The 27,787-nt window shown below is 43.6% G+C and overlaps 1 protein-coding gene across 2 annotated transcripts in view; it reads right to left on the bottom strand.

Moving 5' to 3' along the window:
* dok6 (docking protein 6) overlaps positions 1–27,787 on the bottom strand; it is a 115,230-nt gene that overhangs the window by 80,336 nt on the left and 7,107 nt on the right. For both annotated transcript variants that reach the window (XM_055881499.1, XM_055881498.1), the window contains exon 2: positions 560–667. In XM_055881499.1, the coding sequence (XP_055737474.1) occupies positions 560–667 (108 nt within the window). The remainder of the gene's footprint in view (positions 1–559; positions 668–27,787) is intronic.

Raw genomic sequence — 27,787 nt, 5'->3', positions numbered from 1 at the left:
ACTTTTGTATTTGGTGGTGAGCTAACATAAATATATGTGGTGTTTTCTCTGTAAAACATTTAAAAAATCGGACATGTTGGCTGGATTGACAAGATGTTTATCTTTCAAATGCTGTATTGGACTTGTTAATGTGTGAAAGTTAAATATTTAAAAAAAATAGATTTTGAATTTCGCGCCCTGCAGCTGTTGTCATTTTCGTTCCGACATCGGGTTTGCAGCCCAAACAGGTTAAAATAAAGTGGTGATCTTAACTGACACATTTTTTTTCAGATGTCTTGGCTGATTTCTTTAGATTTTTCCCATGATGTCAAGCAAAGAGGCACTGAGTTTGAAGGTAGGCCTTGAAATACATCCACAGGTACACATCCAATTGACAGGGAATTTTTTACAAGGATTAAATGTCAGGAATTGTGAAAAAACTGAGTTTACATGTAGTTGGCTAAGGTGTATGTAAACTTCCAACTTCAACTATATATATATATATATATATATATATATATATATATATATATATATTTATATATATAAAAGACAGTGACAGTATAAAAAATGTATTTACCTTGTGAAAGCTTCTGAAGTATGCTGCCTTCTCATCTTGGTACTTCTCTAACCGTCTGGGGCCTTTACTGGACGCCTTCTTAAACACCAACCAGCACCTCTTGAATATCTATGGAGAACACATGGATAACAGAACCATGAGAATACCATCAAAAGAACCCCAAACCAGGGAGATGTTCCCCTGAAGAATCTGGTTAGACACCCAAACCAGAGAGATGTTCCCCTGAAGAACCTGATCAGAAACCAAACCATGGAGATGTTCCCCTGGTGAACCTGATCAGAAGAACCCCAAACCAGGGAGATGTTCCCCCCCAAGAAGCTGATCAGACACCCAAACCAGAGAGATGTTCCCCTCAAGAATCTGATCAGAAACCCAAACCAGAGAGATGTTCCCCTCAAGAATCTGATCAGAAACCCAAACCAGAGAGATGTTCCCCTCGAGAATCTGATCAGACACCCAAACCAGAGAGATGTTCCCCTCAAGAACCTGATCAGAAACCCAAACCAGAGAGATGTTCCCCTGAAGAACCTGATCAGAAACCAAAATCAGAGAGATGTACCTCTGAAGAACCTGACCAGAACCCCAAACCAGGGAGATGTATAGTAATAAACAAGACTAAAAACCAGCACACAATGCAACCTTTGAAGTTTGAAAAAAAGGCGTAACTGATTACACAGCCAAACAAAACAAAATGCTGACATTGTCAAGGGCATTTTTTATCATAACACAATGAAAGGTATTCATTTAGAACATTGGGCTGAGTGTATAACAAAAAACAACTAAAAAACTAAAAAATGAATTTGATACCTTAATAAGCATCTTCACTAATTCATTTTTCCATCTACTTTCCAGCCAGCCTGTCTCATCATTTATCTGTGTGGATATTAATCCAGACTCAATGAGATGCTCACCGGTGCATCACCACATCAATAACTCAAAGAGCAAATGCTTTCCTCTCAGTCAACTGAAACTGGGCTGTTTGTGCATTCATCTATTTAACAATCTAGACCTATTTGTTTGGATGCACTGCTACTGCACAGTCACAGATACACACCCCCAAAGCCGCACACACACACTGTGTGCCAAAGGGCCACAATAAGGTCAAAATTCGAAAGGGGACATATGCGCTCAAAAACGGTCCCTAACTCTCACACAGGAGCGAGAGAGAGAGAGAGAGAGAGATATATATATATAGAGAGAGAGAGAGAGAGAGAGTCATGTTAAAATGTTGACAGCTGATATGTCCCGGGTGTTCAGTGAGAGATGATAAAGCAGTCTAATAGTAGCGTAGCCTACTGATGTAGCTTAGTGAGTAATGATTGGCCGACCAAAGTCTGGTACATCCCCCCCTAGAACTCTCTGGATCACACACACACACACACACACACACACACACACACACACACACACACACACACACACACACACACACACACACACACACACACACACACACACACACACACACACACACACACACACACACACACACATACACACACACACTGTGTGCCAAAGAGCCACAACAAGGTCAAGATTGAAAAAGGGACACAGACACTCAAAAACTCTTTGTCTCTTTAAATAAAACTCCACAATCATTCTCCTCTGTCTGTCTGTCTGTCTGTCTGTCTGTCTGTCTGTCTGTCTGTCTGTCAATCAGTCTCTCTCCACTTCATTCTCCTCTGTCTGTCTCTCTCCACTTCATTCTCCTCTGTCTGTCTGTCTCTCTCCACTTCATTCTCCTCTGTCTGTCTGTCTGTCTGTCTGTCTGTCTGTCTGTCTGTCTGTCTCTCTCCACTTCATTCTCCTCTGTCTGTCTGTCTCTCTCCACTTCATTCTCCTCTGTCTGTCTGTCTGTCTGTCTCTCTCCACTTCATTCTCCTCTGTCTGTCTGTCTGTCTCTCTCCACTTCATTCTCCTCTGTCTGTCTGTCTGTCTCTCTCCACTTCATTCTCCTCTGTCTGTCTGTCTGTCTCCACTTCATTATCCTCTGTCTGTCTGTCTGTCTGTCTGTCTGTCTGTCTGTCTGTCTGTCCGTCTGTCCGTCTGTCTGTCTCTCTCCACGTCATTCTCCTCTGTCTGTCTGTCTCTCTCCACGTCATTCTCCTCTGTCTGTCTGTCTGTCTGTCTGTCTCTCTCCACTTCATTCTCCTCTGTCTGTCTGTCTCTCTCCACTTCATTCTCCTCTGTCTGTCTGTCTGTCTGTCTGTCTCTCTCCACTTCATTCTCCTCTGTCTGTCTGTCTGTCTGTCTGTCTGTCTGTCTGTTTGTCTATCAGTTTCTCTCCACTTCATTCTCCTCTGTCTGTCTGTCTGTCTCCACTTCATTATCCTCTGTCTGTCTGTCTGTCTGTCCGCCTGTCCGTGTGTCCGCCTGTCCGCCTGTCCGTCTGTCTCTCTCCACGTCATTCTCCTCTGTCTGTCTGTCTGTCTGTCTGTCTGTCAATCAGTCTCTCTCCACTTCATTCTCCTCTGTCTGTCTGTCTCTCTCCACTTCATTCTCCTCTGTCTGTCTGTCTGTCTCCACTTCATTCTCCTCTGTCTGTCTGTTTGTCTCCACTTCATTCTCCTCTGTCTGTCTGTCTGTCTGTCTCTCTCCACTTCATTCTCCTCTGTCTGTCTGTCTGTCTGTCATTCTCCTCTGTCTGTCTGTCTGTCTGTCTGTCTGTCTCTCTCCACTTCATTCTCCTCTGTCTGTCTGTCTGTCTGTCTGTCATTCTCCTCTGTCTGTCTGTCTGTCTGTCTGTCTGTCTGTCTGTCCGTCCGTCTGTCTCTCTCCACGTCATTCTCCTCTGTCTGTCTGTCTATCTCCACTTCATTCTCCTCTGTCTGTCTGTCTGTCTCTCTCCACTTCATTCTCCTCTGTCTGTCTGTCTGTCTGTCTGTCTGTCTGTCTGTCAATCAGTCTCTCTCCACTTCATTCTCCTCTGTCTGTCTGTCTCCACGTCATTCTCCTCTGTCTGTCTGTCTCTCTCCACTTCATTCTCCTCTGTCTGTCTGTCTGTCTGTCTGTCTGTCTGTCTGTCTGTCTCTCTCCACTTCATTCTCCTCTGTCTGTCTGTCTGTCTCCACTTCATTCTCCTCTGTCTGTCTGTCTGTCTCTCTCCACTTCATTCTCCTCTGTCTGTCTGTCTGTCTGTCCGTCTGTCCGTCTGTCCGTCTGTCCGTCTGTCTCTCTCCACGTCATTCTCCTCTGTCTGTCTGTCTGTCTGTCTCCACTTCATTCTCCTCTGTCTGTCTGTCTGTCTCTCTCCACTTCATTCTCCTCTGTCTGTCTGTCTGTCTGTCCGTCTGTCCGTCTGTCCGTCTGTCTCTCTCCACGTCATTCTCCTCTGTCTGTCTGTCTGTCTCTCTCCACTTCATTCTCCTCTGTCTGTCTGTCTGTCTGTCTGTCTGTCTGTCTGTCTGTCTCTCTCCACTTCATTCTCCTCTGTCTGTCTGTCTGTCTCCACTTCATTCTCCTCTGTCTGTCTGTCTGTCTCTCTCCACTTCATTCTCCTCTGTCTGTCTGTCTGTCTGTCCGTCTGTCCGTCTGTCCGTCTGTCTCTCTCCACGTCATTCTCCTCTGTCTGTCTGTCTGTCTCTCTCCACTTCATTCTCCTCTGTCTGTCTGTCTGTCTGTCTGTCTGTCTGTCTGTCTCTCTCCACTTCATTCTCCTCTGTCTGTCTGTCTGTCTGTCATTCTCCTCTGTCTGTCTGTCTGTCTGTCTGTCTGTCTGTCTGTCTGTCTGTCTGTCCGTCTGTCCGTCTGTCCGTCTGTCTCTCTCCACGTCATTCTCCTCTGTCTGTCTGTCTCTCTCCACTTCATTCTCCTCTGTCTGTCTGTCTGTCTGTCTGTCTGTCTGTCTGTCTGTCTGTCTGTCTGTCATTCTCCTCTGTCTGTCTGTCTCCACTTCATTCTCCTCTGTCTGTCTGTCTGTCTGTCTGTCTGTCTCTCTCCACTTCATTCTCCTCTGTCTGTCTGTCTGTCTGTCTGTCTCTCTCCACTTCATTCTCCTCTGTCTGTCTGTCTGTCTGTCTGTCTCTCTCCACTTCATTCTCCTCTGTCTGTCTGTCTGTCTCCACTTCATTATCCTCTGTCTGTCTGTCTGTCTGTCTGTATGTCTGTCTGTCATTCTCCTCTGTCTGTCTGTCTCCACTTCATTCTCCTCTGTCTGTCTGTCTGTCTGTCTGTCTGTCTGTCTGTCTGTCTGTCTGTCTCTCTCCACTTCATTCTCCTCTGTCTGTCTGTCTGTCTGTCTCTCTCCACTTCATTCTCCTCTGTCTGTCTGTCTGTCTCCACTTCATTCTCCTCTGTCTGTCTGTTTGTCTCCACTTCATTCTCCTCTGTCTGTCTGTCTGTCTGTCTCTCTCCACTTCATTCTCCTCTGTCTGTCTGTCTGTCTGTCATTCTCCTCTGTCTGTCTGTCTGTCTGTCTGTCTGTCTGTCTGTCTCTCTCCACTTCATTCTCCTCTGTCTGTCTGTCTGTCTGTCATTCTCCTCTGTCTGTCTGTCTGTCTGTCTGTCTGTCTGTCCGTCTGTCTCTCTCCACGTCATTCTCCTCTGTCTGTCTGTCTGTCTATCTCCACTTCATTCTCCTCTGTCTGTCTGTCTGTCTCTCTCCACTTCATTCTCCTCTGTCTGTCTGTCTGTCTGTCTGTCTGTCTGTCTGTCTGTCTGTCTGTCTGTCTGTCTGTCTGTCTGTCTGTCTGTCTGTCAATCAGTCTCTCTCCACTTCATTCTCCTCTGTCTGTCTGTCTCCACGTCATTCTCCTCTGTCTGTCTGTCTCTCTCCACTTCATTCTCCTCTGTCTGTCTGTCTGTCTCCACTTCATTCTCCTCTGTCTGTCTGTCTGTCTCTCTCCACTTCATTCTCCTCTGTCTGTCTGTCTGTCTGTCCATCTGTCCGTCTGTCCGTCTGTCTCTCTCCACGTCATTCTCCTCTGTCTGTCTGTCTGTCTGTCTCTCTCCACTTCATTCTCCTCTGTCTGTCTGTCTGTCTGTCTGTCTGTCTGTCTGTCTGTCTGTCTCTCTCTACTTCATTCTCCTCTGTCTGTCTGTCTGTCTGTCATTCTCCTCTGTCTGTCTGTCTGTCTGTCTGTCTGTCTGTCCGTCTGTCCGTCTGTCTCTCTCCACGTCATTCTCCTCTGTCTGTCTGTCTCTCTCCACTTCATTCTCCTCTGTCTGTCTGTCTGTCTGTCTGTCTGTCTGTCTGTCTGTCTGTCTGTCCGTCTGTCCGTCTGTCTCTCTCCACGTCATTCTCCTCTGTCTGTCTGTCTCTCTCCACTTCATTCTCCTCTGTCTGTCTGTCTGTCTGTCTGTCATTCTCCTCTGTCTGTCTGTCTGTCTGTCATTCTCCTCTGTCTGTCTGTCTGTCTGTCTCTCTCCACTTCATTCTCCTCTGTCTGTCTGTCTGTCTGTCTGTCTGTCTGTCATTCTCCTCTGTCTGTCTGTCTCCACTTCATTCTCCTCTGTCTGTCTGTCTGTCTCTCTCCACTTCATTCTCCTCTGTCTGTCTGTCTGTCTCTCTCCACTTCATTCTCCTCTGTCTGTCTGTCTGTCCGTCTGTCTCTCTCCACGTCATTCTCCTCTGTCTGTCTGTCTGTCTCTCTCCACTTCATTCTCCTCTGTCTGTCTGTCTGTCTGTCTGTCTGTCTGTCTCTCTCCACTTCATTCTCCTCTGTCTGTCTGTCTGTCTCCACTTCATTCTCCTCTGTCTGTCTGTTTGTCTCCACTTCATTCTCCTCTGTCTGTCTGTCTGTCTGTCTCTCTCCACTTCATTCTCCTCTGTCTGTCTGTCTGTCTGTCATTCTCCTCTGTCTGTCTGTCTGTCTGTCTGTCTGTCTGTCTGTCTCTCTCCACTTCATTCTCCTCTGTCTGTCTGTCTGTCTGTCATTCTCCTCTGTCTGTCTGTCTGTCTGTCTGTCTGTCTGTCCGTCTGTCTCTCTCCACGTCATTCTCCTCTGTCTGTCTGTCTGTCTATCTCCACTTCATTCTCCTCTGTCTGTCTGTCTGTCTCTCTCCACTTCATTCTCCTCTGTCTGTCTGTCTGTCTGTCTGTCTGTCTGTCTGTCTGTCTGTCTGTCTGTCTGTCTGTCTGTCTGTCTGTCTGTCTGTCAATCAGTCTCTCTCCACTTCATTCTCCTCTGTCTGTCTGTCTCCACGTCATTCTCCTCTGTCTGTCTGTCTCTCTCCACTTCATTCTCCTCTGTCTGTCTGTCTGTCTCCACTTCATTCTCCTCTGTCTGTCTGTCTGTCTCTCTCCACTTCATTCTCCTCTGTCTGTCTGTCTGTCTGTCCATCTGTCCGTCTGTCCGTCTGTCTCTCTCCACGTCATTCTCCTCTGTCTGTCTGTCTGTCTGTCTCTCTCCACTTCATTCTCCTCTGTCTGTCTGTCTGTCTGTCTGTCTGTCTGTCTGTCTGTCTGTCTCTCTCTACTTCATTCTCCTCTGTCTGTCTGTCTGTCTGTCATTCTCCTCTGTCTGTCTGTCTGTCTGTCTGTCTGTCTGTCCGTCTGTCCGTCTGTCTCTCTCCACGTCATTCTCCTCTGTCTGTCTGTCTCTCTCCACTTCATTCTCCTCTGTCTGTCTGTCTGTCTGTCTGTCTGTCTGTCTGTCTGTCTGTCTGTCCGTCTGTCCGTCTGTCTCTCTCCACGTCATTCTCCTCTGTCTGTCTGTCTCTCTCCACTTCATTCTCCTCTGTCTGTCTGTCTGTCTGTCTGTCATTCTCCTCTGTCTGTCTGTCTGTCTGTCATTCTCCTCTGTCTGTCTGTCTGTCTGTCTCTCTCCACTTCATTCTCCTCTGTCTGTCTGTCTGTCTGTCTGTCTGTCTGTCATTCTCCTCTGTCTGTCTGTCTCCACTTCATTCTCCTCTGTCTGTCTGTCTGTCTCTCTCCACTTCATTCTCCTCTGTCTGTCTGTCTGTCTCTCTCCACTTCATTCTCCTCTGTCTGTCTGTCTGTCCGTCTGTCTCTCTCCACGTCATTCTCCTCTGTCTGTCTGTCTGTCTCTCTCCACTTCATTCTCCTCTGTCTGTCTGTCTGTCTGTCTGTCTGTCTGTCTCTCTCCACTTCATTCTCCTCTGTCTGTCTGTCTCTCTCCACTTCATTCTCCTCTGTCTGTCTGTCTGTCTGTCATTCTCCTCTGTCTGTCCGTCCGTCCGTCCGTCCGTCCGTCCGTCCGTCCGTCCGTCCGTCCGTCCGTCCGTCCGTCCGTCCGTCCGTCTGTCTGTCTGTCTGTCCGTCTGTCCGTCTGTCTCTCTCCACGTCATTCTCCTCTGTCTGTCTGTCTCTCTCCACTTCATTCTCCTCTGTCTGTCTGTCTGTCTGTCTGTCTGTCTGTCTGTCATTCTCCTCTGTCTGTCTGTCTCCACTTCATTCTCCTCTGTCTGTCTGTCTGTCTGTCTGTCTGTCTGTCTCTCTCCACTTCATTCTCCTCTGTCTGTCTGTCTGTCTGTCTGTCTGTCTGCCTGTCTGTCATTCTCCTCTGTCTGTCTGTCTGTCTGTCATTCTCCTCTGTCTGTCTGTCTGTCATTCTCCTCTGTCTGTCTGTCTGTCTGTCTGTCTATCAGTTTCTCTCCACTTCATTCTCCTCTGTCTGTCTGTCTGTCTGTCTGTCTGTCTCCACTTCATTCTCCTCTGTCTGTCTGTCTGTCATTCTCCTCTGTCTGTCTGTCTGTCTGTCTGTCTGTCTCTCTCCACGTCATTCTCCTCTGTCTGTCTGTCTATCTCCACTTCATTCTCCTCTGTCTGTCTGTCTGTCTGTCTCTCTCCACTTCATTCTCCTCTGTCTGTCTCTCTCCACTTCATTCTCCTCTGTCTGTCTGTCTCCACGTCATTCTCCTCTGTCTGTCTGTCTCTCTCCACTTCATTCTCCTCTGTCTGTCTGTCTGTCTCCACTTCATTCTCCTCTGTCTGTCTGTCTGTCTCCACTTCATTCTCCTCTGTCTGTCTGTCTGTCTCTCTCCACTTCATTCTCCTCTGTCTGTCTGTCTGTCTGTCATTCTCCTCTGTCCGTCCGTCCGTCCGTCCGTCCGTCTGTCATTCTCCTCTGTCTGTCTCTCTCCACGTCATTCTCCTCTGTCTGTCTGTCTGTCTGTCTGTCTGTCTGTCTGTCTGTCTGTCTGTCTGTCATTCTCCTCTGTCTGTCTGTCTCCACTTCATTCTCCTCTGTCTGTCTGTCTGTCTGTCTGTCTCTCTCCACTTCATTCTCCTCTGTCTGTCTGTCTGTCTGTCATTCTTCTCTGTCTGTCTGTCTGTCTGTCTGTCTGTCTGTCTGTCTGTCTGCCTGCCTGCCTATCTCCACTTCATTCTCCTCTGTCTGTCTGTCTGTCTGTCTGTCTGTCTGCCTGTCTGTCATTCTCCTCTGTCTGTCTGTCTGTCATTCTCCTCTGTCTGTCTGTCTGTCTGCCTGCCTGTCTGTCTGTCTGTCTGTCCACTTCATTCTCCTCTGTCTGTCTGTCTGTCTGTCTGTCTGTCTGTCTCTCTCTTCGGAGTGCATGCTGGGAGTAAGTCGTCAAGTAGGAGTGTTTGTGAGAGCGAATGGAAATTCTTTTCACTCTATTGGGTTTTGGTATGTTTATATATATATATTGATTAGTTTAGTTGTTTTAAGGGTATATTGTTTAACTATCATTAAGCACGTATAAGGGTGGTGGGATCGTTGAGGTTGTTTGTGTGTTTTTTCGCGAGGGCACAACCAGCGGGTGGGGCTGGTTGAAATGGCCACTCGCGGATGTGTAGAGTTTGAAAAACTTAGTCGGAGGCATGGAGTGAAGATTCTAGCCGAGACCGGGTGTTCAGTAGAAGAATGTAGTCTTGCTGTCGGTGCTATCATTGGGTATGATAGCATAAAATCAGCCTCAAGGATGAATAGCGCCGTAGTGATCTTCTTAGATTCTATTGAAAAGGTGAATAAAATAGTTGAGACGGGTGTTGTGTTACGGGAGACACAGACGCAGGTGTTTCCGCTTATGAATCCGGCGAAAAAAGTGATACTTTCTAACGTGCCACCTTTTGTTAGAGATGAAGTGTTGCAGCGAGAGTTAGCGCGTCATGGTCAAATCGTATCTACAATAAAGAAGGTTCTTTTTGGATGCAAATTTCCGTTGCTGAAACATGTCGTGTCTCATAGGAGGCAAGTGCATATGATATTAAAAAAGGACGTAGATGAACTGAATTTAGCGTTCAGTTTTAAGATTGATGGATTTGATTACGTATTTTACGCTTCGACTGAATCAATGAAATGTTTTGGTTGTGGAAGAGAGGGGCATTTGGTGCGCAGTTGTCCCGAGAATGAGCGCGCTGAGACCGGTAGTAGTTATAGTGCTGGTGCAAATAACGCACCAACGCGAGGGGATGAAAATGCTAAGGGTGCAGGGGAAGGGAGAAGGTGGGCAGATGTGGTTGGAAAAGTAGGAGAAGAAGGCATTGTGGATAAGGTGGAAATTGTGGTAGATCAGAAAAAATAGGGAGGGGAAACAGGTGGTGAGATTGCGACTGCCGTCGCTGAGGTAGTGCTGGAGAATGAAATTGGAGGGCAAGAGGAGGTTAAAAGAACGGAAAAAGAAGCAGATGTTTTCAAAATACCGAGGAGTAAAAGGAAGAATGTAAGGGGGGGTGAAGGGTCTAGTTCTAAGAGAAAGGTAGAGAGTGATAAGTCAGTTGAAGATGAACAAGTGGTAGAGATGGTGGAGTTTTCTTCTGGGGAGGATAGCGAGAGTGAGTCATCTGACGCGTCGCAACAATATAGCGAGACAAATGGGGTGGAAGGGAGATATGGAATAGAGAAGATACGTCAATTTCTAAAGGTGACAAAAGGGAAGAAATATATGCAAGATTACAATGTAAATGATTTTTTCCCTGAAAGTGAATTGTTTATTGAATCAGCAAAGTTTCTGATGTCAAAAATTACAGGAGGAGGGTTGAAAAGCCCTGAAATTGCTAGACTCAAGAAAGTGGTCACGAGAGTGATAAGTGATGTAAATTCGAAAGAAAATGAAAGAGTTTAGTTGCAGTTTTAACTCTGTAAAGAGATGCGGTGGCTGTATCATCCTCTGTATATTTTTTTCATACATGAGCAGTTTTAAGATTTCTTCTTTAAACGTAACTGGGGGAAGAGATGGTAAAAAAAGAGCCATGGTGTATGAGTTAATTAGGGGAAAAGGAAGTGACATAATTTTTTTACAAGAAACGCATAGTAATTTGGAAAATGAAGTTATGTGGCAACAGGAGTGGGGGGGGACAGTGGTGTGTAGTCATAAAAACTCAAAAAGTGGGGGTGTGGCTATTTTGTTCTCAAAAGGGTTTTTGCCTTTGTCTTATGAGGTTGAGGAGATAGTTGAGGGGAGGTTATTAAAAGTCAGAGCAAGGTATGAAAACATCACTATGTGTCTGATAAATGTATATGCCCCAGTGGTGACAGTTGAGAGGGTATGTTTTTTAGAGACATTATCAAATACCATTGAGAAATGTAATAAAGAGGATTATTTATTTATTGCTGGGGATTTCAACTGCACAGTCAGCGATTTAGATAGAAATCACCAAGAACCTCATATAGCTTCAAGGATTTTTTTAAAACGCCTCATTGTAACACATGAACTGTGTGATATTTGGCGGAGTCAAAATGGAGGCACAAGGCAGTACACCTGGGCGCATGTGAGAGAGAACACCATCTCTATGGCAAGGTTAGATAGGTTTTATTGTTTTGAGCATCAATCTCAGGTCTGTAAATCAAGTGTGATAACCCCAGTGGGATTTTCTGATCATTGTTTAATAACAGAGGTGGTGTTCATTAATGATGTAAAACCCAAAAGTGCATACTGGCATTTTAATATAACTTTATTGAGTGATGCTCATTTCAGGAAATGTTTCAGTTTTTTGTGGGAGAGGTGGAGGTCTAAAAAGGACAGTTTTGTATCTCTTCAACAGTGGTGGGATATAGGGAAAATCCAGATTCAACAATTCTGTAATTAATACACGAGGAATGTCACCAAGGATATCACCAGATCAATGAAAGCCTTAGAGGTTGAAATAGTGGAACTCATGACGTTGGTTGAGACCACAGGAAATCGAGGCCATACGCAGGCCCTCAAGAGGAGAAAAGCTGCATTGGCAGACCTGCTGGGTATCAGAGCACAGGGGGCATTGGTGAGAAGTAAGTTTCAGGGAATATCTGAAATGGATGCCTCATCCAAGTTTTTCTTTGGTTTAGAGAAAAAGAATGGACAAAGAAAAATTATTCATTGTCTCAAATCAGCTGTTGGACAAGAGCTCACTAGCCCGAGTGAAATTAGAAAGAGGGCAGTAGAGTTCTATGCTGAGCTCTATAAGTGTGAGTACAAAGAGGATAAAACAGTGACACAGCAGTTCTGTGATGGGCTCCCAAAGGTGGCTGCAGAAGCGCAGGTTGAGCTGGAGCAACCATTGTCTTTGCAGGAGTTATACACTGCATTAAAAGGCATGGAAAATGGAAGGGCACCAGGCATTGATGGGCTTCCCATTGACCTTTTTAAGTCTTTTTGGGCTATGTTGGGAGAGGATTGGCTTGAGGTAGTTAATGATAGTTTAACCGGAGGGTTACTACCAATAAGCTGCAGAAGGGCTGTCCTCACCCTATTGCCCAAAAAGGGTGACCCTAGGGAGGTGAAGAACTGGAGGCCGGTGGCTTTATTGTGCACTGATTATAAGATATTGTCAAAGGCTTTGTCCAACAGGCTGAGGGAGGTGATGGGGCAAATCATACATACGGACCAGTCCTACTGTGTTCCTGGCAGGCAGATAGGGGATAACATTTCTCTGATTCGTGATTTTTTGGACGTCTCTAAGGCTATTGGGTTGGATGCTGGTCTAATTTCAATTGATCAGGAAAAGGCATTTGACCGAGTTGAACATAAATATTTATGGCACACGCTTGAGGCGTTTGGGTTCAGCTCGGGTTTTATTGCCATGATAAAGGTGATATATGGTGACATTGAAAGTGTATTGAAAGTTAACGGTGGTTTGAGTGCTCCTTTTAAAGTGTGTAGAGGTATTAGGCAGGGATGTTCTTTGTCAGGGATGTTGTATGCCATTGCTATAGAGCCACTACTAAATAGCATTAGAAGTCGCATTGAAGGGGTGTACCTTTCAGAGGATATTCCTCCTATTTGTCTCTCAGCCTATGCTGATGATGTAGTTGTGTTAGTGAAAAATCAAGCGGAGGTGGATAGTTTGAGTATAATGGTTGATCGTTTTAGGGGAATATCCTCTGCAAAGGTAAATTGGGAAAAGAGTTGTGCTTTACAGATTGGAAAATGGGCTGGAGGGATCATGGCTTTGCCAGGGGGGCTAGAATGGTGTAAGGGAGGTTTTAAGTATCTTGGAGTGTACCTAGGAGATGAGGGGACTATGGAAAAAAATTGGAGTGGGGTGGTTGAAATGGTGGAAGGGAGGATGAGGAGATGGCGTTGGTTATTATCTCGTATGTCATATAGGGGGCGCACTATTATAGTTAATAATGTGATTGCCTCTGCACTGTGGCATCGGTTGTCAGTTTTAGAACCACCATCTGGCCTTCTGGCTAAGATACAGGCAATTATTGTGGATTTCTTTTGGGATAAATATCATTGGGTTCCACAAAGTGTTTTATATTTATCAAAAGAGGAGGGGGGTCAAGGTCTTGTACATCTTGCTAGTAGAGCTGCTGCTTTCCGGTTTCAGTTTATTCAAAGGTTGCTTTATGGACCGGAAAAGGTGGTGTGGAGAGGGGTGGCAGGTCTTGTATTACAGAGGGTTGGAGGATTAGGATTAAAGAAGGCTTTATTTCTGGTTGATAGTAGACAGATTTCTAGGGAGGGAGTACCTCCGTTTTACAGAGGTCTTCTCAGAGTGTGGAGTATAATGAAGGTGTCCAGACGAACTTCAGCGGAGTCAGTGCATTGGTTGTTGGAGGAACCTCTGGTGTATGGGGCAAGACTGGATTGTACAACTGCAGCTGTTCCACATTTCTCCAAGATTTTGGGGAAGGGCAAAATCATCACCTTAAAACAGTTAATGGCCATGGCTGGGCCCGCCTTAATGGATGGAAGACGGTTGGCTGAACATTTGCGGGTGAGGTCGGAAAGGATTGTCGAACAAATGCTGGGAAGCTGCAGGAAGGCTCTGTCAGAGGAAGAGTGGGGAATGCTTAATAGCCACAAGAAGAAGGGACAAGATGAAGACGTCTCATTTCCAAGACTAGGGATTACACCAAATATCCCAGAGTCAGAGAGAAAGGGTTTATTGTTGGATTTGAGAGGGTTGGAGGAGGTGGGTTTGGATGAGGTGAATGGGAAGGACTTGTATAGGGGGTGTGTCAAGGTGATAAATAAAGATAAATTGAAAGATAGAAAAGACACTCCATGGAGGGTAAAATTGGGAATTGATGACAAGGTAAAGCCAGCATGGAGAGCACTGTACAAACCACCGTTACAAAAGGGTACTGGTGATATGCAATGGAGGGTTTTACATGGCATTATTGCAGTTAATGCTTTTGTATCTGTCATTAACTCAGGTGTTAGAGATGGATGTCCTTTTTGTAATATAAGAGAAACAATTTTTCACTGTTTTATGGAGTGTGAGAGGATAAAACCTCTATTGGAAATACTGGAATCTTTGTTTAGAGCTGTAGGTGAGATTTTCAATAACAATGTTTTTATTTTGGGGTTTCAATATAGTAAGCAACAGAAAAGAAAATGTCAACTGTTAAATTTTATTTTGGGACAAGCTAAGATGTCAATTTTTTTGAGTAGGAAACATAAGATAGACACGGGATATGAGAAGGATATAAGATGTGTTTTTAAAGGATTAGTGAAAGCAAGAATAAAAGTGGATTTTGAGTTCTTCTCAGCTGTAAAAGATCTCCCTGTGTTTGAGGAGAAGTGGGCATATGAAGGAGTGCTTTGTTTTGTAGAGGAGGGGAAATTATTTTTTGTTGAGGAAATAAGATGAATGTATATGTTCTTTTGTTTTTTTGTTTTATTTATTTTGTGTAGGAATTACATTTATTGTTTCATTTCTGAAAAGGCAGTGTGTCATTATTGATGTTAACAATTGAGTCTGTCTGTCTGTCTGTCTGTCTGTCTGTCTGTCTGTCTGTCTGTCTGTCTGTCTGTCTGTCTCCACTTCATTCTCTCTATCTCTCTCTCTCTCTCTCGTTCTGTTTTGTTCAAATTTCTCTTTCTTTCCCTCTCTCTTCCATTGCTCTCTCTCTCTCTTTCATGAAGGATACATTGAATCAGACCAGAATAATCCACATCTGAACACCTTATTCTTCAGTATTTTCTTATTCTAGTAGTACACCCATAACCTATATCATCCATAGTCTATATCATCCATAGTCTATATCATCCATAACCTATATCATCCATAGCCTACAACATCCATAACCTATATCATTCATAACCTATATCATTCATAACTTATAACATCCATAGCCTATATCATCCGTAACCTATATCATTCATAACTTATAACATCCATAGCCTATATCATCCATAACTTATAACATCCATAACCTATATCATCCATAGCCTATATCATCCATAACCTATAACATCCATAGTTTATATCATCCATAACCTATAGCATCCATAACCTATATCATTCATAACTTATAACATCCATAGCCTATATCATCCATAGTCTATATCATCCATAACCTATAACATCCATAACCTATATCATCCATAGCCTATATCATCCATAGCCTATATCATCCATAGCCTATATCATCCATAACCTATATCATTCATAATCTATATCATTCATAATCTATATCATCCATAACCTATAGCATCCATAACCTATAGCATCCATAACCTATATCATTCATAACTTATATCATCCATAACTTATATCATCCATAACCTATAACATCCATAGCCTATATCATCCATAACCTATAACATCCATAGCCTATAGCATCCATAACCTATATCATCCGTAACCTATATCATCCATAACCTATATCATCCATAACCTTTATCATCCATAACAGAGCAGACACTGAATGTGAAAGATCCTTAGTCATTGTAACTTTTTACATCCTTATACTACTACTGTGTGATTTACTCTGACTCTGAGATGTCAGTTGAAGATGTCACACCTCCCCTCTGTGGTCTTTTAATACTTTATATCTCCCTGACAGCTTGGCTCACGGACCTCTTGGCTCGCCTCCACTTTATTATCCTAATATAATTCTTGTATGGCATCCGGAAAGACCAGGGAAGGTGTCCTCTACCCTTAACGGTCTCTGTAAATGCATAAAGCGCCTCTCCGTCTCAAACAGAGTGATTTAAACCAAATACAAATATACAGCCCATTAATGATAAATGCAATAGCTTGAGATTGTTGTGATATTGTGCATTTAAATAGAGCATGCGGTTACCAGTAGCAACTTTGGGATGACTGGAACACTGTTGTGAAAACTGTAGTGGACTTAAAATATGCACTTATCTGAAGTGCATTTATAAGGAGTCAACTATAACTTATTAGGCCTAATACCATATCCAGGGGCTTCATGTTGAAGAAGAGGATCTTTCAATTTCCTGTCTGAGATAGCTAGCTGATCTTAATCTGTGTGATGTATGATTAACACTCCCTGCATCGTCATCGTGGGGGGACTGTGTATCCAGGATTCATTTGTTTACTCTATAAAAGGAACACAGCGCCTGAACTTCGCACTCCAGGTAATTGACTGGAGTGAATTCCTGCCTTGGTTCTTATCTGTTCTGTTCCTACTGATGGGCCTCGAGGCCATTAGTGAGGCTCATGACTATTATACAGAGAAAACAAGAGAGAGAAAGGGATGGAGAGAGAGAGAGAGAGATGGGGGAAGAGAGGGGCAGAGAGAGAGAGAGAGAGAGAGAGAGAGGTACACAACGTAATGCTTTAATGTAGAATGGGACACTTAAGGTAATGATGGGCTGTACCTATAAAGTGCTTTCTTACTTCTGCATTTATTAATCAGGACACAAGAGGCCATAGTCAATAACCAATCTATTTTCTGAATAGTTTACCTACGGACAAAACAACACCATATTACATGAAACCCCAAGAGGTAAGAATGAGCTGTCTAGTCGTTGATCATAACCTACAGCTCCAGTATGTGGCAAGTCATATAGAAACTGACTCAACTGTTGTCTCAAAATCCCTTCTGGGGCGATGAAACAAAACCATTCATTGCCTACCAAACACAAAGTAATTCACTCGGAGAATGCTGAGATTAAGTCATTACAACACTACAAAAGCAAGCTCAGAGAGAGAGCTACAGTGTTTATAAGAACAAAAGGTATGAAGGAAAAGGCTTAATTTCGCCTGTTCCACAGTTGTCAAATGCTTTGTCAAGGAGGGCCTATTCTTGGCAGTGTTTCTAGGTGTTACTTAGGAGGACTCTTACACTGATTTTAATTACATGGAGGTGAATGAGACTCTGAAGCTTCTAGAATGTGTGACTAATTAGAATGCCGGAACACTATTCCATGCGAGGGTGAGTGTGTGAGTGTATTTGTGTGTTGCCGCAGAACAAAGCCTCATCGCCCAGAAATAAAAATATATATATTATCAAGAAAAGGGGATGTTATGGGAGTACAATCAGCATCTTTTCTTTGAGGTGTGATCTAAGTTGTAGAGGATGAAATCACTGGTTTATACTACAATAGCCCATTCAATTGGTGTGAAGAATTACCCCTGAGAAATGTTTCTGTAGCTACTGTATGTTACTGTCTTTTGACTGTAACAAATAACCCTTTTCCATTTGTCTACAAGATCTTTTAAAGAAGAGTATTATATTTTTCATGCTGCTTTAGTCCCTTATCGTATAACAAAGCAACAACACTGAAAGGATTTGTATACAAGCGGTACACAAGGTACCCAATGAGAACTATATTGATTTCAGTGTGGAAATAAACCAATTGTACAAAACACCAACAACTATGGCTCACAAAGACATATTGTGGCCAAAAGAACAGACTAAATGCATCACAGTGTAGCTTTGTTCATCAGCTTTGACCTGCCTCTCAGCAGAGGTCCAGAGGCTGAATATGGACTGGAGCACATCTCTCGGCTCTCTGAGGCAGAGACATGCTGATTAATCACTGGAAGTCCTGACCTGTCTTCATGAGTGTTCAGAACGACCCAGACCTTCCAAATCATAACACTCCTCTTCACAGATGTTTCAGATCACAATACTATTCAATGCTCAGCACACAAACAGGTCAAATATGTTGTAAATATTTAGCCATGACAACCTATTGTACATACAATATGATCACAAGCCAATGATATCCTATATGGGTAGTAGGACTGACTGTTTCTTCAGGATACATGACTCATACAAAACGCTAGAGGCAGAGGCCACAGGCATTTTGGATCGAAAGTAAACTGGGTCATGAAAATGCACTTTGCAATAATATGGGGTTTTCTGAAGTTGAAAACAAACTAATTTAAAATATATATTTTTTCCATCTCTGTGCCATAGTTTGTTTTGTGCAGTGAAAGCTTCCTGAGTATGATCTTAGCTGATCAAAAGACAACAGAACACAGCTGGAGAGGAGTGTGTGTGTGTGTGTGTGTGTGTGCATGCGTGCGTGCGTCCGTGCATCCCAGCCAGCTTGCATGTGTGACCTTTCGTGCTCCAACAGGAGGAGACATGACAGCCAGCTGTGTGGGACTGAGGAAGAGATTCTCTCCTCACCTTTATATGTCTGGATACACACCTGGGGAAGCAGCTGGCACAGCCCTGGGCTCGCTTATTAGCTGTGCGTGTGTGTGTGTGTGCGCGCGCGCGTGCGTGCGCGTGTGTGTGTGCGCGTGCGTGTGCGCGCGTGTGTGCATGTGTGTACGTGTGTGTAACGGAGGCCGTCCAGTTTGTAGTCAACCTGTTATTTTCAAGACAGAATGCTTTAGCACCCACAAGGCTACTTTATCAGAGCAAATAATATTCTAATTCTACTTAAACTACATAAAATTCATGGAACAGAGGCAGTAAAAGTGCTCCTTTAGAAGTAAAGAGGTGAAATCACATTTTAAACCCCGGTAATAAGTCACCACAGTCATTTCCTGTAAGTGGCCCCTGATGCTAAGTCCCCCTATTAACTACTCTCAGAACATTGGGAAAGTTTCAGCGTTATTGAAGATGTGTCTGGCCTCTCAATAAAACATAAGCGAACTCCCCCGTAGGCACATTACTCACCTGCTGAACGGGCGGAGAAACCATCTAAAGACATGAAAATGATTTCCAATGACAGCTACTGTAGCTCCAGGTATATGACTTCTCTCACATCTGCTAAAAATAGCAAAGCCTGTCTGCAAGTTCTGTTCAGGAACAAACAGAGTTTAATATTGAAACATAATCAAAACCTCAGAGAGAAGTGTGCTTACAGTAACATCCACTAGTTCTCAGGTGCTGGGTAAGAGGACAAATGTAATGTTAAGATGAGACCAGAACTCTGGTTTATGTTTCCAGAAAGGGAAGTTTGATTTGAAAAGGAAACACGGATAGGATGAATGAATGACAACTTTTCGACCATTGCCTGGAGATAACATTTTATTCTACAGCCTTAGGCTATTTCAGCTGATATTTAGCACCTTTTAAAATGTTTTATTTAACTAGTCAAGTCAGTTTAGAACAAATTCTTATTTACAAAGACAGCCTACCTCAGCCAACACCGGACGACGCTGGGCCTATGGGACTCCCAATTACAGCCAGTTGTGATACAGCCTGAAATCGAACCAGGGTCTGTCGTGACACCTCAAGCACTGAGATGCAGTGCCTTAGATTGCTGCGCCACTCGGGAGCCCACATCCATACAGTAGTGTCTGGTACTTACTTCAAGGAATTAAACTACGATACCAACATTTGTAACATAGTAGCGTTTATTTCAATCAATCCCAAACACACAGAAAAAAGAACAATCATCAACAACCATCGTATTGCCATTCTACAAAGTCACTTCTAAGCCAATACCAAATGAAAAGCCTAGTATAGTGTAACCAATATGGACGTAGCTACAGTAGCATGTAGCCCATACTCTTTCAGCCACAGTACCATGGCCTGAGCTCCCCCCCACAGAGTGCACCATATTCCTATGGTGATAATGACTGCTGATGGACTATGACAGACCAGGCCCTGCAATATCAGCTGCTGCTGTTGGCAATCAATTTCAGACAGCGGCGGGCCAGCGCTGGGCCAGTACCGCGGTCCATCTTTATAATTTGATTTGTTATCCCGTCGGACAGTTGGTACAGCAATCATAGCAGCTATAATTTCCCTCACCCCCCCCCACAGCCCCACCCCGCACAAGAACATTTCTACAATTTGACAGCAAATGTGATGACTAGAAATGTCTATTTAATTGCACCCGTGACCCTACTCCCTCCCTCCCAATCCTGAAAATCGTAAACGCACACCTTACCTCGATCGCACTCCCAAACATCTCCCTAAAACACACACACCTACATCCATTCTCACCCAACACTAAGCCACACATATATAGTAGCCACATACACAAACACACAAATGCTCATACACACACACATACACGCTCTCCATTCCCACCCCCTTAATATGTTTGGACATCCCATAATGTTGTAATTGGGCCCTGACTACAGCTGTTGGCGAGGTAGTAAGGCTGCTGCACCACTCCGCGCCCCAGTTAATCATAGATTACTTTATCTGGGCCACTCCAAATCCTCATGTGTCAACAGTGCTACCTCAGCACCATGTAATCACTGCATCCCCCTCTTTCAATCTCTCTCGCTTTCTCTCTCCCTCCATATCTCTCTTTCAATCTCTCTCGCCTTTCTCCCTCTTTCCATCTCTCTCTTTCAATCTCTCTCGCTTTCTCTCTCCCTCCATCTCTCTCTTTCAGTCTCTCTCGCCTTTCTCCCTCTTTCCATCTCTCTCTTTCAATCTCTCTCCCTCCATCTCTCTCTTTCAGTCTCTCGCTTTCTCCCCTTTTCCATCTCTCTCTTTCAGACTCTCTCGCTTTCTCTCTCCCTCCATCTCTCTCTTTCAGTCTCTCGCTTTCTCCTTTTTTCCATCTCTCTCTTTCAGTCTCTCTCGCTTTCTCTCTATATATCTCGTTATGTTGGGTTCTCTCTCTTTCTGACTGCCTTTCTCTCTCTCTCTCTATCTATCTTTTCCCTCCTTTCTCCAGACTATATCCATGTCTTCCTTTCCTCTTTCTTTACCCCTCCATCCCTCTTTTCCCCCTTCCTCTTTCCCTATGCATGGCTACAGCTCCTCGTCAACATTAATGGGCCAAATCAGTCCAGAAATGTAATATCCATGTCCTAATGGGATAGAGTGAGATACATGATAACTCTATGTTATACATTCTGCCTGTGACACTGACTGCTATTGAACATGACATCAGGTGTAGAGGACATTGCAGGCTCTCACCCAAAACACAGCCTCTACAGTCATGATGACATAAGCAACGGGGACAGGTGCTAATCCACGACAGAGTGTAAGATGAGAGAGAAAGAGAGAAAGAAGAGGAGAAGGGAGAGTGTGAAGAAGAAGAAGTGAAAAAGTAGTAGCTGTTGAGAAACTCTTTGCAGTGAGAAACGTCTGGTTCAGAAGCCTGGCACACGGGTCTGGTGAAAGAGAGAACAACTGCGTTTGGCTTCAGGCCGCCCTCCATTAGGACTAATGATAAATTAGGCTTTATAAACAGGACTTCTAGTTAGACGCCTGTGAATAGATTAGAATACACAAGACAACAAATAACAATGTTCCTCTTCAGCAGTAGAATATCTCTCATACTCTGCCCTCTCTGCTATTTCAGACCAGACTGGAGCTATTATGCTCTCATTCCATATCAATAAGCCATAGGACAAGCCCTGTTAAAAAACACACCCAAATCTCATGCAAATATTCCTGTCAAGCACAGGCAACCAAGGCAGCGCATTCCCTCATGTTTTCTTATTACCCTGGTTGTACTCTGGGGATGTTTGGCCCTACGGTTGGCCACCGTAGCTTGGAGCCTGGAACATTAGTTAAAATGTCAAACACAGCAGCAGATTCAGTCATCATACCCTACAAAGCATACTTAAGAACAGGACCGAAATAGCAGCCAAATTATTCTCAAGGAGATATAGGTCAATATTGAGGTTTCTCCTCTCTGAGGTGTGGGGGAGAGAAGGGCAAATGTTTCGGCTGTTGGAAACCACACAGTGTATTGCTCATGTCAGTACATACATACACTCAGAGACACACACAGACACACACACGCACACGCACACACACACATGCATATGCATAAACAGACACACACTTGATTGAGTTCTGGAGTCTTGGGGATAGCTGACCTGCCCTGGCTGTCAGAACATACATGTCTCATACAGAAATAGCAGTTGCAATAGTTCACAACATCTCGAAGAGAGAATAAAAATGGATTCAAGTACAGTTCCCTACAAGCATAATATATTGATGTTACTGGTTTGAAAAAAAAAAATGTTGTATATACATTGTTTTATACATTTTATTTCCTGGTGGGATTTCTGATTCCAATTTAGATGGTTGTATAACTGTGGCAACTGTTTGATGTGAGCAGGATGTATCTACTGTGGATGTAAAATACATTTTAAAATACTCTTCCAATTGGTTCACAGTGGATGGATTCAGCTCTCAGTCATCATCATGACAATTGCCTGCTCTTTAAAACGTCCCTTATCCCAAAGCCTCTCAGTATTACAGCTTCAGTCAGCAATCCCGCCGCAGCCAGAGAGCAATTTCCATTTAATCTAACTACAAGGCTGAAGCAGCTCGTTGCTAGCTGTGTTCACGGACAATAACACAGAGACAAAAAGGGATTTGACTGTGCAAGAATAACCCTACTCCGTCTGTCTGTCTGAAGAAAACGTATTCAGCCCAGCACAAACACAGACAAACAAAACATCCCACGGAATTTTTTTCTGAGTGTACTTGACAGTCTATTATTGTTTATGAGCATGGCTGTCTGAGTGTGCTCCTATATTCACTAGTACTGTATTCATTCTGTCTCCCGGCCTCAGCGTGGGGAAACAGGCAGCATACACCTCACAACACACAAACATCTCAACTTAACCCCAGCTCATAATACTCAAGCCGCGTTGTAGGGACTGACGTTTGTAGCCCAGCCATTAGCGTGCTACATTAGCATCCATACTTTAGCCTCCATACGTTAGTGTCATTGTATTAGGCTAGCCATTAGCTTGGTCTCAGGTATGTATGGGCAACGATAGGCAGAGGAGTTGGCTAAACAAAAGTACATTGGCCTACAGATCTGAGCCCAGGCTATTAAATATACAATTATTTGTTTATCTGTCTTAAAAATCAGGTCATTTCTTTGGTATGGTTTGTTTTATATATAGTACATATGAAGGGGGAGGTGCCTTCCAGGCCTCTCTGTTTTTTGTGTTTGTTATTTACATCTCCTGCACATGTTCCTTTCATGTACCTTTCAAAACTTCAGCATAATATATATTTTTTTCTTGTATGCAAATAAATAAATACAAAAAATAAATCAAAAGGCCCAGGGCCAACTATATAAGCTAGGTACACAGGTGTGGGCTGTTGTGTGAAGACCAAATGGAAGCTAGCTAGCCTGTGAAGTGACCGATGGCAGCAGTCTCAAAGGAAACAAGGAAACAGCCTATCAAAAGGGATGAAAGAGGTTCTTTCTTTAGAGCTACGACACTTGACTATTCTAATAACGCTCAGCTGACCTTCATTAACATGTAAACACAACCTGGGGATGTGATTGTGTGTAGTGCAAACCACTGCATCCGAGAGAGAGTCAAATATTTACATGTTGCAGGACCACATCATTATGCCTCTTTGTGTGTTTGAGGACACTTTGTATGAGAGAGTTGTTTGCTGGAATATCAGAGGACAAGGATGGTAATCCTAGCCCAGTGGATCAGATACATCCTGAGGATTACTCCTAAAGTAGTACAGTAGGCTTACTGTTCACTGATGTTTTGGCTCCTAAAGTAGTACAGTAGGCTTACTGTTCACTGATGTTTTGGCTCCTAAAGTAGTACAGTAGGCTTACTGTTCACTGATGTTTTGGCTCCTAAAGTAGTACTGATGTTCTGGTTGGTTCACTCATGCATTTACCTACAATGTGCTATCCTTAACAACCAGAAGACAACGGGGATCCATACATGCATTCTGAAGCCATGTTTTGTCTGGCTCGCTGATGCCTTTAACTGGGACTGTGATGTAGCCAAACTAGGTTATAACTAGGCTATATCCACAATGACTTTTCCCTACTACTAAAACCCAAAGGGATCTCTTTCATACTGTAACTAACTTGATTTAGCTAATAGCTAGCCGCTTTAACTAACAGTTTCCAAATCTAATTAAACACGTGTTAGAGGAAGAAGGAAAAAATGGCCTTTTCGCTCAGAGTAAACATCAAAGGAAGTGTAGTGATGGAGTTCGTCATATTGTTTTTGTCTCATTTCATCTAAAGAACTTACTCCATTGGAATACATGGGCAGTGATTCAGCGTGACTGTGTGCAGTCTCAGCATGGAGCGATTGTGGAATGCAATTATCACTTCAGCTAACAGATTACTGGGCAGAATGAGAGGGAATCACTGGGATGCCAGGGGGAAGTGGGGAAGTGCGTAGGAAACATGCAGTTAGTTAGAGGAGTGTTTAGGGCACAGGAAGGTCAGGTGTGTGTGTGTGTGGAGGGGGAACTGTGTGTGTGCGTGTGTGTGTGATCTAAATGCCTGCTGCTCAGTACCTCACAGTATTAAGTCAGATTAGCTCAATGTCCACTGCTTGCATACAAAACATACCATACAATCTGCAAAAGATCAATTGTTCAACCACTAAACCACTCTTTCTTACACATACTAAGGCCACATTATGGGCATTTTCCCATCCAAAAAACTGTCCAAGACCTTCATGTTTGCCATGTCTTTACGAGTATGCAAGTCATTATTTTCTCCATTATGGCCCATAAATGATTTCCATGGAAGTGACAGTGCCAGGGCTGGTATTGTACTCCATTTACAACTTCCCTTGGCAGACCTTATCCAAAATTAATTCCTCTAACAATAACTCTTGAGGAAATATTACAAGCTGTCTTAATAGAAAGTGGATCATATTGCGGCCGGACGAGACAGCACTCCATGTTTCTCTGTAACTCATTAGAAAGTAGTACATTTTTTTAAAGCAGGCAGATACAATAAGCCAGGCACTGTGAGAAGGAAGCTGTTGCGCCATTTTACTTAGTACTCAGCAGGACAGACAGGTAGCTTACTGCCAGCCCTGTATGGGGAGAGAAGTTAACTGTCACCTTCTTACTATTAAAAGAACTCCCCTGAGAGAGAGAGAGAGAGAGAGAGAGAGACAGTGCGGTTAAGAGAGAGAGAGTGAAAGAGAGAGAGAGAGAGAGAGAGAGAGAGAGAGAGAGAGAGAGAGTGAAAGAGAGAGAGAGAGAGAAAGAGAGAGAGAGCGAGAGAGAGAAAGAGACAGAGCATGTAAGAGAGAGAGAGAGAGAGAGAGAGAGAGAGAGAGAGACAGCGTGGGTAAGAAAGAGAGAGAGAGAGAGAAAGAGAGAGAGACAGCGCAGGTAAGAGAGAGAGAGAGAGAGAGAGAAAGAGAGACAGCGCGAGTAAGAGAGAGAGAGAGAGGGAGTGAAAGAAAGAGAGCGAGAGAGAGAAAGAGACAGAGCATGTAAGAGAGAGAGAGAGAGAGTGAAAGAGAGAGAGAGAGAGCGAAAGAGAGAGAGAGAGCGAAAGAGAGAGAGCGAGGGAGAGAGAGCGAGGGAGAGAGAGGACTCATCTCTGAATAAATAGAAGCAAGCATCAACTCCTTGGTGAGTGCTGAGAGAGATGATAGCTGTCAGAGCTTTGCCAACACACATGTCAACGTTACCTCTCATATTACAAATAAGTATATGTGTTGAAATAAATATTGTTTCTTAGGCTTAATGTTCATTATTCAAAGAATGTTGTATTTGGGAGTTTTTAATAATGCAGTGATCTTTGATTGAAAATGTATGATGTTTCTCTATTTAAAACAAGAGAAGAGTGTTACCTTGTAACACTTCTCTGGGTGCTGTGCGAAAAGCACAAACAGGTAGCGTGCAAAAGTACAAATACACAGACACACACACACACACACACACACACACACACACACACACACACAGAGACTGCCGTGACTAGGCCGTGTGGATGGCTATGTGAATGTGTAACTCCTTTACAGCTCCCTGATGAAAGCTAGCAAAGAGAGATTCATCAGATTACAAGTCATTACATCTCTAATTGTAAAATAAAGGTGTAACCGCTTCCTGCTAAAAGCCTTTTTTCCTAAGAATAACTTCATACTTCATATTTCCTCCTCTACAGAATTCAAAGATCCTATTTCCAGATCACACTATAACACAAAAACGACATACTGTATGTTAACGCACATCTCTGAAATTAGACTGAGCTACAGGTAGATCAGATTTACACACACACACGCGCACTCACTCACGCACGAGCACACGCACACATAGGCATAAACCCATTCAGCTGTTCAGTAGGTTTGTGAGCCCAGAGGGATGGAGTGATTAATGAAGGGGAAAGAAGAGAAGAAGGGGATGGAGAGATGATGTTAAAGGAGCTAGCTATGATAGATACCTTTAGCCTCGGGATTTCATAGGTCAATCTCAAGTGTGTCCGTAGAAGATTATAACAACATGGAGAATCATACAATTCAAATGTACATCATCAAATCTGTCATTCTAAACTGGAGCAGGGAGACGTTTGTACATTGTATTCATCCTTAGAGAAATGAATTATTAGCATGCAAAAGCTACTGTATATCTACAGTGTTCTATGATGCGTTTTGTAATTGTTTGTGATATCAGTAAAACTGTTTGCAATACATGCCATCCATTATCTCAAAAGGTTAAAACAGTCCTCCTTCACTTACATAGTATAGCCTATAGCCACACCGACAGGCTAAGGTAGGGAACCATGCACCAGTGCTTCAATGTCAAGGTCAACGTCATTACCAAAAGGACAGAGTCATCAGAGGAAATGAGTGAGCTGTTTAAAAAAAAGAGCACAAATGATTATGCAATGAAATGTCTCAAGTATCTGTCTCAAGTAAGGCGTTTTCTGATTGTGTCTCTCCTCTCTAGTTAAGAGGCTAGATGGTGCAGCAGTTGGCTCAGTCTGTGGTGCCAGAGCATCAGGGTATCAGGGATTGATTTGGGAGATTAAATTGTCGTGGTAGGGAGTCCTCTCCTCCCTCCATCCGCGCTGAGCTGTGACTTCTCCCTTCTCTGTGTGTGGATTAGTGAACTCTGCACTTTACAGAGCAGTTTATCACAAACACAATGAAAACACAAAGCTGCTGTTGGGAGTAGTCGGGACAGACGGCTTGATGTATTATTGAGAGGATTGAGAGAGGGGGAGAGAGGGAGACAGGGAGAGAGAGGCGGGTGGGTCAGACAGAGAGAGAGAGGGAGGGAGAAAAAAAACAGAGAAAACTAGAATACTATTTGGCCCTAAACAGAGAGTACACAGTGGCAGAATACCTGACCACTGTGACTGACACAAACTTAAGGGAAGCTATGTACAGACTCAGTGAGCATAGCCTCACTATTGAGAAAGCCCGCCCTAGTCAGACCTGGCTCTAAAGAGAGGACAGGCTATGTACACACTGCCCACAAAATGAGGTGGAAACTGAGCTGCACTTCCTAACCTCCTGCCAAATGTATGACCATATTAATGAGACACATATTTCCCTCAGATTACACAGATCCACAAAGAATTAGAAAACAAACCCATTTTTAATAAACTCCCATATCTACTGGGTGAAATACCACAGTGTGCCATCACAGCAGCAAGATGTGACCTGTTGCCACAAGAAAAGGGCAACCGGTGAAGAACAAACACCATTGTAAATACAACCCATATTTATGTTTATTTATTTTCCTTTTAGTACTTTAACTATTTGCACATCGTTACAACACTGTATATAGACATAATATGACATTTGAAATTTCTTTATTCTTTTGGAACTTCAATGAGTGTAATGTTTACTGTTCATTTTTATTGTTTATTTCACTTTTGTTTATTATCTACTTCACTTCCTTTGGCAATGTTAACATATGTTTCCCATGCCAATAAAGCTCTTAAATTGAAATTGAATTGATATTGAGAGAGGGACAGAGAGGGATAGAGGGATAGAGAGACAGGGGGGTCAGACAGAAGGAGAGAGAGAGAGAG

The sequence above is a fragment of the Salvelinus fontinalis genome, chromosome 25 (genome assembly GCF_029448725.1).
Source record: "Salvelinus fontinalis isolate EN_2023a chromosome 25, ASM2944872v1, whole genome shotgun sequence".
NCBI lineage: Eukaryota > Metazoa > Chordata > Actinopteri > Salmoniformes > Salmonidae > Salvelinus > Salvelinus fontinalis.
This window is presented reverse-complemented; position numbering and strand designations above follow the sequence as displayed.